We start from the raw sequence: 12,502 nt of genomic DNA on the forward strand, positions 1-12,502 counted from the left end.
ATGACTCACCTGTGCGCTCTATGTAGTCGACACATTTCTCGATGAAAAGTGGGATGGGGCGATCCAGGGTTACTAGGTTCTGCAAGGGAACGCCAAAGTAGTTGCTATCCCAGGTTCTTCGAGTGGGTGGGTACAGCGGTTTGGGGGGCTTGGAGGATTTTGGCTAAGATAGCAAATAAAAGAATGAAAAACAGAGATGAGATGGCAAAGATCACAGGGTGCATGAAGATAATTGAATGCAAAATAAAATAAATAAATAGAAAAAATAGTAGTGGGTGAGGAAGGAATGATGGGGGAGAAGAGAGGATAATAAATAAGAGCAAGTTGAGAAAAGAGGAGGAATTCAATAGAAGAAAAGAGGAAGGAAAAGAGGAAGCAGAGAGGAAAATGAAAAATGGAGAAGTGAACAAAAGATTTAAAAAAGAGATTGAAGACAAGGGGTGGAAAAACAAAATGGAAAAACAGTAGGAACAGTAGGAACAAAACCGGGAAAATGACATAAAAAAAACAGTAAAGGAATGAAGGGGCAATTGAGAAATAGACACCAGGGACAACAAAGATGGAGGAGGAGAGAGGGTGAAGAGGAGGCAGAACATTATCACAGGAGAAAAGGTGGAGGAGGAGGAGGGTAATCGGGGAATAGATCAGAAAGAAAATTAGTGGGATGAAGGGCATTCGAGTGGGAGACAGCATGTAGAAGAAGACAAGGAACACCAAAGATAAAAAGAAGAGACAAAACAAGTCATTCAGACTGAAGCTGGGATGTGTAACAAGGTGCAACGTTAGCTTTGATTTCCCACACTCTTCTGCTCTTCAAAGTGTTGTCATGCCTACAGCAGTTCGAGATTCACTCTAATTGGCCAGAACGGTGACTAAACACCTTCCGTTTTGTACTTCCTGGTCTGGCTTTCGCTCTCCTCTCTGACTATTTAAGATGGTTTGAATATTCCAACAATTCCCTTTTATGATGCCCATGTAGCGCCGGTGGCTCTTCCTCTACTGATTTGCACTTTATTATCTGATCTGTGCTTCCATGGTTGCTGACTTGCTCTGAAGCATTTTTATGTGTTTTGTCTGTGCAAATAGTCTTGAGAGCTTGAAAAAAACCCTCAACTTCTTTAGGTTTTTTTGAAGATGTTTCAAGACGTTTTTGTTTCCAAGGTGTAATAAAAAAGTGTGGGTCATTCAAGTTATCAGCCAACAGGTGAAACCACTGTGAGACATTGCCCTACCGCACCATCAAGTGAGTCACTGAGGTCACCTGAGGCAAGGTGTGAATGGGGGTTGCAACACAGGGGAAGGCATCACAGGACTGCACTGTAGATGATTGATAGCTACTGTCGCAAGCCACCACCTCTGTTCAGTGATGGTCGCTAAAAGTAGGTGTAGATTTCCACCTTTGCTCCTCTTTCAAACCATCTGTTTTCTCTATTCAAAAAGTGAACACAAAAGTGTGTTCTTTCTCCTTTAAGCAGACGTGTACAGCTGTTCTGTTGAGGTGGCTCTCCTATGATGTGCTATCTGTTTGTGGAGTGGCTGTTTGGTCTCTCATATGTAGTTGTCTGAGCACTCCTCACTGCACTGCACCACATACACTATGCTGTTTAACTTGAGGAGGACAGCCCCCACTAGGGGTTTATTGGAACTCTCCATTAGATGTTCTAAAAATGTAGAAGTCCCTTGGGAAGAGAGGCGAAACATCTTCCAAAAAAACCCTAAACAAGTCCAGTTGCCTTCTTTTCAAGACTACAAACATCTTCAATCAAAAGCAGATGTCCCTGCTAAGAATTTTTTTAAATGACAATGTTTGTTTTAACAGTTCTCAAACATGTCTGCAGAATATTTATTAAGTATCCACTCTGATCACCTAAAATTTACTTTGGAACACAAAATGACATTAACAGTACCTCCATTTCCCGTCTGTAATATATCACAAATAGCACTATACCTGTAAGTAATTCACTAGGAATTTATATACTGAAGTATGTTCATGTGTGGGCGTGAGCATGCATTGCATACTAATGCATGCTTTTAACTTCATTTTAAACACGGCTGTTTGATTTGTGCTTGCGTGATTTTAAAATTTTCAGCTTTTCACCACAATAAAATGTTGCTCTAACAGTAATAATGTGCACAAAGCATTTTCTTCTTGGTTCTAGGGAACACACCATGTCTGGATGTCGTCAGAAGTTTCAGGCAAGCCTTTAAAGAGCTGTCAAAGACACAGTCTTTGCTCTGAAATTATGCAGACACCAACTGTCTTTAACAGTGTGTCTTTTATCAAGCACCTTTATTGCTTGTCTAGGGCCTGCAAGGTGTGGAGGCTCATAAACTACTTTAGCAATGGGGCCAATCAATAAATTATCAAATTAGTTTGTTCTCCAGATGAGTCTCAGGCCAACAAAATTCACTCACACCCACACACATCTGCTCACCCCCTACTATATGCAGTCTTTTCTGTGCTCATTTACCCATGCACTCTATCAGTCTCTCACTCTCTCCCATATTCAGTGCAATAAAGTGCAATTTCACTCATTCTCAGACAGAAAAAAAATCTTTTGTTTGACCTCCCTGTTCTGTAAAGCATTTTCAAAGCATCTTATTTCCTAAAAAAAAGAAACAAAATAAATGTGATTCTTCAAAAGTCAATCTATCATGACAGACAAGTCTCACCTTCTTGGATTCTTTTGGCGTCTTGGGCGTCTTCTTCTTTTTCAGCTTCTTGTCCTCCTGCTCTGGGTCGGAGGTGATTGCAGGATTATCAATCCCACCCTTCCAAGGGTCGACGGGAGAGAGCAGCGGGTCCTCCTCACTGCCTCGATGGGCTCTTCTGTTTTTCTTTTTCTGAGTGGCCGGGCCAGTCTCCTCTCCATCACTGTCCGAGTGGAATCGTCTTTGGTAGGCTTTCGTCTTGCTGAAAAGGATTTTTGAGCGATCTTTATATTTTGATGGCCGCCTTGCAGCCTGGGATTTCCGATCAAACCCATTCTCTTCCTCTCCTCCTCCGTGGAGAATGTGTAACCCACCAAAAGAGTTCTTTATTTTGATCAGGCGGTTGTGTGCATCTTCAGGCACAGCATATATGTCGTCATTGTGGAAGCCCCTGGGTCTGAGCAGGGTGTCCACAGGGTCTGCATAGTTGTCTGATGGCTCCACATCTTCAGTGTGCATCACTGGGGCACGTGGCATTCTTCTATTACTTCGCATACCAGCCTCAATGGTTTTGAGCAGGTTGGGGTCCAGCTTTTTAACATTAGGCCTGGGGAGCACTGGTTTGGGCCGGACGGGTGGAGGCACTTTGTGGTTGCGTTCATGGTCTCCGACAGGTGTGCTATGGACTGGGTACTCATTGCCCTCGAGGTCGATCCTGTATTTAGCCCGCTCACTGGGTGTGGGGAGAAGCTGAACATCATCGCCTATTGGACTATAAGGTGGGGGGGCCTCATTATCATCGTCGGACTCTGGGTAGTAAGTGTTGTAAGCTGGGGAGTGGCTATGGGGAGAGGTGGGGAAGACATCCTCACTGGCTCCTGTGGTGCACTCACGTGACGAGCTTTCAAACAGGAAGGAGCTCTCAATGTTAGGCTTCTTCTCTAGCACTTCATTGAAAAAAGGGGTGAAAACCTCAGTCTGTCGATGATACTGGGACAGCGAGTAGAGGGCCGTAAACTTGGCAGCAATCTCTGTGGCAATGTGCTCCCCCTCGGTCATCAACTCCTTGATGGCATCATTCTCAAAGAAATCCGCCTGGCTGTCTGTGATTGCCACCATCTGCACAGGGATTACATCCTGGACTTCTGCCAGGAAGGCTCGCAGGGTCGCCATGGAAGCTTTGCGTTTGGCAGAGTAGACCAAAATGTAGCCATGCACTAGTTCATCTTTACGAACACCAATGGCAGAGTGGTAGGAGAGGACGGTGACCTGGATCCTCCTCCTGCTGTCCCCTATGATCTTATCCAATATCAGTGTGTTGCTTTGACCAGGCTGTCCAGCGCTACAGCAATGCGAGTCTAGAAACGGCGAGAGGATGAGGTCAACGCTGAAGGGATCCCAGCACATGGCGCACATGACTATTCTAAGGTCCATCTCTGACATGTCTTTGATACATGGCAGTGGGGCCAAGACCTCAAAGCTATGCTTTAGCCCCTCCAGCACTGCTCTGAGACCCTGCTTAATTTGGAACTCAGTGAATTTGCGAGGAAAGGCTCCGGAGGGGATGTCGACAAAGGTGCACTGCAATTTGTTTGCCAGCTGCTGACCCTGGTGCCTCAAGATGGGTATGTTTTTACAAACACTGTCTCTCTGATTTGCCAGGATGAGAATAAAAGGGAGCGGCTGAGCAAATCTATCTCGCCGACTCTGTGCTATCTCCGCCCTTATCCTGCCTATGCAATCGCCAATACAGTTAAGCGACTCTATTGAGTTGAACACACAAAAGCAGCCGTGTGGCTTAAAAGTGGTGACCCATGTGTGGCTGAAGAGCAAAGTGGAGTTGACGTCCACAGGAAGAAGCTCCAGTTCATAGATTTTACCATCTAGAGTGTACTCATCGTCTGTAGACTGAGCTCGGATCTCATTGGCTAGGTCCTGTGAGAGACCCTCCTTTCCCAGGAGGCAGAGGTTTATTTTATCGATGTTGGCACTGTTATAGTAAAGATTAGAGCGTCCGTGGTCGAGCTGTACCAGCCTGTTTGCTAAAACTTGCTCCACTTTCAGATCCACACAGTTCTGCCCGCTCAGGCATGTCTCCTTAGTGGGATGATAAACAAACCCAATGTGTTTGAGGAGGAGCGACTCTCTATCTGGGGCAAGTTTCTGCAGTGCTCTGTATCTGGGCTCCTCATTCAGCACACTGTGAATTTCACTCATCTTGTCACAGCTGGGGGTTGCATTCAGGTCCAAGTCATAGAATAACTCGGCGTGCTCGAAAAGCATTTCCTGAAAATCCTCTTTAGCCCTTTCAACTATTTCCTGCTGGTGCCTACAGTAAACATCCCTCCTATCTGATTCCGTGATGTACTTGTAGGCCTCATCCTCCATGACAAAGCACATGACTTCCTCCCAAGGCTGCCCTGGAGTGATAAAATGAACCCTCTCCAATGTCTTCTTGAACCTCTCTTTCATTTCCCCCCTCCTCTTCTCAGACAGAAGGTGCTGGACGTGATTATGGTAAATTCTCTCACCGTCCGGTGTATCAAGAAGGTCAAAGGGTATCCTACGGTCACTGTTATCAATATGGTCCGTCTCGTCCCACGGTGTATTTTCCAGTATCACAAACCAGTACTGGAAATCAGACCTGTTCCGGATCACACTCTGTGCCTCGGGCCATGAAAGGTGTTCAATCTCGTCCAGGTTATTGAGGATGTTGTTAAGGGTTTTCGGTAGCGTCGTCAGGTACTCCTCCCTTCTCCTCTTAATGTGCTCCTGTTTCAGTTGTGCAATGTGCTTTGTGAACATGTTGCGGGCCTTCTTGGTGCCCTCCAAGGTAATGAACTCATGATAGTCAGACTGCCCCTTTAGATTATTCATCACAGTTTTCCAAGTGATGTGATAATCTCTAACTGAGTGTACCATCAATTTCTCAAATCTATCTGTTGCTGAGGCAACAAGCTGACGTTGGATTTTATAGGCCTCCAGGTATGGCACAGTTTTTGGCTTCCCTCTTGTTTTATCCAGCTGCTGGATTAGGGCGTTGAAGCAAAGCTCTATGTTGACATTGGAGCGTGCTGACGTTTCAATTAGCATCAGGTTCTTCTTACTGGCAACAAAGCCCTGCAGGTCCCTCAGGTACTGATCTACACACTCATCACATTTTGTGGCAGCAACAACAATAGGCTTCTTTGACTTGACAATTTGAGAGTAAAGGCTATTGACAAATTTCATTTGGTCATCAAACTTCCTGTTGCAACCCTTACTAACATCAATGCACAACACAAAGGCATCGATGTTTAGCTTCCCATCAGGCATTTGCTTCTGATCAAAGTCCTGCTCCAAGCCCAGCTGGTCTGTGCAGATGTACATAAGCTTCTCTGCTGACTGGAGCTTGGTTGCTGCTGCCCGCTTTGTGTATGGCTGCAAGTTCGTACTCCGATGCGGAAGAAACGTCTGGTCATCGATGAACTCCGTTTGTTCAATGATTTGGATTTTATAGTCCAATCCCTCATCCCCTCGATGCGACACCTCTCCCCAGTACAAGAAGTGGTCGTTGTTAACTACACGACCACCAAAGTCTATCGTGCTGAGCACTGAGGTGTGCTCCGAGTAGTAGTTGTCTGCATCTGGACGCACATATCGGTTGCATAGGCAGGACTTCCCCACGCCACAATTTCCCTTCTCTTTCTCCGTCCCCGAGAGGCCAACCACGCTGACGGCGAATGTTGGGGGGCGTGCATCCTTGTTCTTGGCCATTATATCCCCCCACTCATTGCTAAACTAGTTACTCTCAGGAAGAAAAGGTCATGATATCATCCCAGGTCTGCTTGTCAGTGATACAGAGATGCATTCATTTTCATTTTCCCTGGTTCCAGTGAATGCTCTTCTCCATATATATCTCGGTTTCTATCCTGGATCTTATTCAAGCTGGGATAGAGCAGCCCACGGCTCCTTTCATCACCTGCCTGCAAGATATGGAATTCAAAATTAGGAGAAGATACAAGCAAATCAAACAAATCCACATTTTCAGCCTTCTGTTGTACTTACTATAAAAAATATAATCAGCTTCTTTTTGTCTACATCATGCTCTGGAACACACATGGACATGTAAATTGTGAAGCAATAAAAGAAAATCATACATGTTCATCTAAAATTAGATTGTGTTAACAAAAAATGAGGTAAAATACACTTTATCATATATGAATAGGGAAAGAAAGCTCACTCGTGGGTTTGATGAGGTTTTAGTCAGCCCTTTTATGTGTAAATAATAAACTACACTGGTTTAAAAACCCCACTACAATAGGTTTATCATGTAAAAATGTGATGCAAAGGCCTACAACAATTTTGAAAGTGAAAAAGGGAAAACTTTGTCATCAAAACTGCAATATCAAAATGGCATTCTAGGAAGACAACAACCAAAGTGTGACAGCAACATTTATATAAGAGAGGGAGAGTAGTACAGTCACGGAGGGCTCAGCAATGTCACTCTTCCCGTTGCTGAGAAAAATAAGTGCTTTCAACCAATTTGTGCCGAGGCAGAATAAAAATGGCATGCAACTCCAGCCCTTTGATAGCCACTGACCTAGAAATGATTTACTTTACTCTGAGAAAGAAACAGAAAATAAATCAGTTCTCAGATTTGTTACCATTACCAGCACAAACCAGCCTTGCATAATTAAGAGTAAATGTATAATCCTGATTACTTTGCTTGCTGTTGTCATAATAGATTTTGCCTGATATTCCGGTTCTGACTATTAATCCTGATTATAACTGTTGACTATTTGACTAGCAGCATTAACAAGCAAGTGAAACTAAACATTTCACTGTCGACAATCAGGATAATCAGCAATTCCTGATTGAATAAACAGAAAATGCCTACATGTGATTGACCGGGCAATCTTTCTGTAAATATTATCTAAATTAACACGGTCAAATACAGCTGAAACCTTCCATGACCTAACTCGAGGCTGATAAGTGATAGCTGCAGAGACAATTAGAGTCACTGTTGTTTTTACAGAACAGTTGCAATCAGTCAGTGAATCTGCCTGCGTGTGCTGGAATTTCTACATGCAGAACGACGGCATGCTGAGCCTGAGAAACTGCACCAGAGCAGAAATCTGGTTTGCTGACATGAAATGACGAGGTTTCCCCTGACTCTCCACAGAGACCAAGGTGATGATGTCACCTGTGGGATGGGAGTGTACACAGGGCTCAGCAGAAACAAAGACATTAAAAAAAGGACTTGGTTTAAAAATAAGGAGGGGACATGGCTGTAAACTGGCTCATGTCAAATGACAAAAAAGATTTTAAAAGGCTCACCTTCCAAGAATCCTTTTTGGATAGACTACAAACCAAACCTAACTTACAAACCAAACTTAAGCATAAACTGGAAGAAACTGGCTTAATGATAGAAAATGTGCTTTAAACTGCATGATCTTTATATCTCAAAACCACCCAGCTAGTCTGTCAGGTTTACAAACCTATGTACTATATGCTACAACATGCTACTGTGCCACACCTGACTGTAGTAGCAGTCAGATAGAAGTATATACGAGCTTATAGATATTTTGAAGGCAGAAATTATAATTATTCTATGTATTTTTTTTCCTGTCTTTCTAACTGACTTATTGCTGATCCTACTTTTAGTGCCACATTAATTGACTGATCATAGACTAAATCCAGTTTGTCTCCCCAGCAGCCAAAACAAGCCTAAATATAGAAATGACAATAAACATCAAACTAAGGCCATCTACTGACTGATGACACTCCACCCAGGAATACATATGGAATCTTCACCTGGTTACTAACTTAAACAATCAGTTACAAACTGCAAAATCTACTCGCGTGGTTTTGAAAATTAATCACTGCAATGCTACATTCCTGGCACGATATCTATCCAGACCTCAGTGTTTGAGATCTGTCACCCAAATTCCAGCATCTGCTTTGCATTAATTTCAGATGATATCAAAGTTATCAATCCACAAGGTCAATATGAATGAATAAGTGCCACACATGAGAAACAGTGGCAGTGATGGGCAATTAGCTTCACACTGAAGACAACCAGAAGGGGCGGGTGATGGTTTTATTATTGCAAACAGCCAACACTAGAGCCTAAACTGCATTTATGCTGCACTAATAGCTCAAAGTAGCCTTGTGCATCATGATTAGTCCATTCACTGTGAGGCTGCAGGGGGGGGAGATTAAGGTATCACTTGGCAAGCTGGTTTTAGAGATGACTAAATGCTGTTAAGCCCTGAAACACAGCGGAACACACTGCCAATGATGATAAACCTTTTAAAGCTACACTGGCTGGAATTTGTCAGTAGAATTAAACTTTTTATTGCTTTATTTATTTAGTATTATTATTCCATCCTAAGTCTGTGGTGCTATACCAGAGAAGGGTGTGCCAATCATTTAAAATGAGGCACAACTAGTTTCTACTGACCTGGGTACAGACAGCTCTCCTCCCAAAAGAAGTGAAGAATCAGAACTCAAAAGCAAAACAGAAACCACTTCCTAAAAGAGGAGGAACTGACTCCCCCAAGTATTGAATCTTGTCCTCCACACTAAGGCCTAAGGACTGCTACAGTCTAACTCCCAGAATTTCTGAATTTCAAATTTCTGAATTATAACTTTTTAAAACCATTCATCATCTGCCATCATCAGAAGAACTACAGTTGATATAAAGCACCAATTTATTAGGCGCATAACGTCCACCGCAGAATGCTACAAAAGATCTACCACATCCAGAAATAATCAGTATCAAAAGGAAACTCGTCACTGTGACACTGATCAAAATCTAAAAATTTGACTTCAAGTGTCAGAGTATGCAGTGGTGTTTCCCGTACAGTGCCTTCCTTGCAAGACGCTCATTTTTTAAAAACTGTGTCACCCTCTTCCAAAGTCAGGTACAGACCTGAACCTGGGCGTCACTCATCTGACTTCCCCCTCCCTGTGGGTATGAATGATGTAAGAACAACAGTTTATAGGCCAACTGACACAATCACCCCCGTCATCACTTGCAGGGCTTGTCAGTGCCAGTGCCTTTATGCAGTCTGTAGAAGCCAATGCTAGCTATGAATATTTGCCAGTATATTAGCATAATGCCAATACCAATATCCCTTTTTTCCTGGGAGCAATGCAGACAAAACTGCAAACCCTTCCAGACTTGCCTATCCATGAATATCAATTCTAACAGAAAAAGAAATGTTAAAATGATAAAGACGGGAACTCCACTTTACCATTCTTTCTACCAAATCCCTACAGGTTTCACACTATGACACAATACATATATTATTTTGATATCTTCTAAGGAAAGACTAGGATTTATTCGACTTTTCAGACCACTGTTAATAACCGGATCGTTAGCTTTTCTCCAAAAAGGCCATTTAGGAGAAAAAGCTGAAGAGAAAAGCCTGAAACACACTGACACTGATGACAATGATGGACATAAGAGCCCCATCACATCATTTAGTGAACCCTTATGGTTTTATGGACACTGAAAAGACACAGTAGCACATTCTAAGTGGAAACAACAAAGAACCTAATTGCCATTTTCAACACAAATGGGTCCCACTAATAACTGATGCTTTTAAAAATTTAAAAAAATCTCTGTAACTCAGCATTAGGGCAGTTTTTTTGCAGCGAGGTCTGCAAAAAAGGGAGGAAGCATTATGATGGGGTCTTGGATAAAAGCCGGACTACCCCTTTAATGAGAGTTTGGGAAAGGGGCAAAGGGAGAAGCAGCAGCCTGAGTCGATGCAAATGGCATGCAGAGCTGCTGCAGCAGGACAAACCCACTGACCTGCCTGCGTATTGTGAGGCACCGAAGGGGGGAAAGGCGTTAAAAAGCACCTAATGACATATGTGGTTACAACTCTTCAGCACCGCTGAGACGTTAAGGGTGTGTATGTGTAAACACACCCTCGCTAATGTCGGGAAAATTCAATAATCTGCCCAGCGGCACTCCTGGATGTGACCCTCCACTCAGCCCTCCGTCCCCTCGAGCTAATGTTAGCAGGATATTAACGCAGAAAATCCAGCAACTTCCAAAAGCACTCAAAAACAATTAAACGACCTATTAATGCGAGGCGGGCGTGGAGGCTATAAACTCAGACGACAGCTGCGATTTTTTCCCTACTCCGTGATTACTTCAAATTTTCTGCTTTAACATATGTGTAACAGTGTTATAAAGCCAACTGAAAACGGGTGGGTATCACATAAAACATTAAAGTAGTCTAGAAAAGAGGAGTGAGAGTGAGTTAGAGGAGTTAACGTGAATTAGTTATGCTGGAATTAAAACCAGCAGACCTTTATATTAAGTTAATGCGTCAATCCTTCGAGGCTAATGCTGGAAGCCCCGGGAACTGATAGGGCGGTTATGAATCTACCCTAGAGAGAAAAGGCGATACCCGGCTCGGCCTGCCTTGGCCCTGATACTCCTCCAGGAGAGGAAAAACCCACCTTTCCCAATCCTACAAGCTAGCATTAGCCGAACACTGTTAGCCTAGCATGCCAGGAGGATGAGTTAGCTAGTGGCTAATGTTAGCAACAGCCTCACATTGGGAAGACTTGTTAAAATTACAACCTTGGCTGATTTAACAAGCCCGACTCACGTCCCCATCCCAGGTTCTTTTGACTCGGGATGGCGCAGTGGTGCGGGCACCCTTCACCCACAAAAAAGGAGTGCTAGTTTAGCTAATGAAGTACCAATCCCAGTCCAAATACATTCCCCTACCCACCTAATAACATGGTCGCTCCCAGATCCACATACCACGGAGAAGAGGAGAAAGCATTCCCACATTAAAAGGCAATCAAAACTCTTTTCATAATCCACAATCCGTGGTCACTGGCGACTTCCCCAAAATCCGAAGTCAGTTTTAGTTGAAGGTGTAGTCCACTGTAGTCCTACAAGCCCGGTTAGCCCGTATTTTAGTGTATTTTGGTGCTGTTAGTGTGGTATGCGTTGAAAGCCGAAACCTGGCTCTGTATGCTCCCTCCCCTCTCAGCAGCACAGCCAGGCAGTAATGGCGACTTTCTCTCTCTCTTCCACTCCCTCTGCTGACACTATGTCGCTCTACCTTTCCCATTCTCTCTCTTGCTCTCTCCACTGATCCACCTGACTCTCTCTCTCTCTCTTATGCCACATTAATAATATGTAACATGAGGTGTAAAATCAATTTCACTGGCATGCAAAAGAGCACAGAGTAAGTTAAAGGTACCAATTGGAAACTGGAATTCTTGTGTTCAAAGCTAATTCATTCAGTTTTATATTATTATGAACAGAATTTTAAGAAACGACCACCATTACCTCGTGTTAACAATTAATTTATGTAAATGTTTAGGATTTTATCAAATGAGATTATAATACCATAATAATATCATTAGTACCAAATTGTGTCATGAGATGGGTCAACCAAGCTAGTCAGTTAGCCTTTGTGTTAACATTGGTGGCTAATCTTGAGGAAAAGGTGACAAGGCTAAAAAGAAATAAGAACAGCAGTACCAACCAAAAATATATTTTAACACACCCACCGGTAAAATGCTTCCCCCTGGTGGTAAATGTTTTAGTTCAAATCTATAGGGGGTGATTACAAAAAGTATCTTTAAATTTCTAAACTTAGCTTTAATAAAACGTTAAACATGCTCAGATTTTAACACAACATATGAAAAATATAATTACACTAACAACAAAAAAACATTTAAGACTTTCATTTTGAAAGGAGAAATGTGCAAATATGAAGCTATTTGCATCAGACTAATGATGGGATCTTGGATAACTTAACACTTACTTAAGTTATCGATAGCTTTATCAATTGCTTTCTTAATTCACAATAACACAACTGGTAAA

At 42.9% G+C, this 12,502-nt stretch overlaps 1 protein-coding gene across 1 annotated transcript in view; it reads right to left on the reverse strand.

The window, feature by feature from the left end:
- The window catches only part of arhgap5 (Rho GTPase activating protein 5), a 57,482-nt gene extending 45,790 nt beyond the window's left edge, over positions 1-11,692 (reverse strand). Inside the window, exons 1-3 of the mRNA XM_084913957.1 lie at positions 11,394-11,692; positions 2,674-6,617; positions 10-163 (exon numbers count right to left, since the gene is read on the reverse strand). Of these exons, the coding sequence (XP_084770083.1) occupies positions 10-163; positions 2,674-6,408 (3,889 nt within the window). The 5' untranslated portion in view covers positions 6,409-6,617; positions 11,394-11,692. The remainder of the gene's footprint in view (positions 1-9; positions 164-2,673; positions 6,618-11,393) is intronic.
- Between the last annotated feature and the right edge of the window lie 810 nt (positions 11,693-12,502).

The sequence above is a fragment of the Perissodus microlepis genome, chromosome 19 (assembly GCF_051167445.1).
Source record: "Perissodus microlepis isolate ML-2025 ecotype Zambia chromosome 19, ASM5116744v1, whole genome shotgun sequence".
Lineage (NCBI taxonomy): Eukaryota > Metazoa > Chordata > Actinopteri > Cichliformes > Cichlidae > Perissodus > Perissodus microlepis.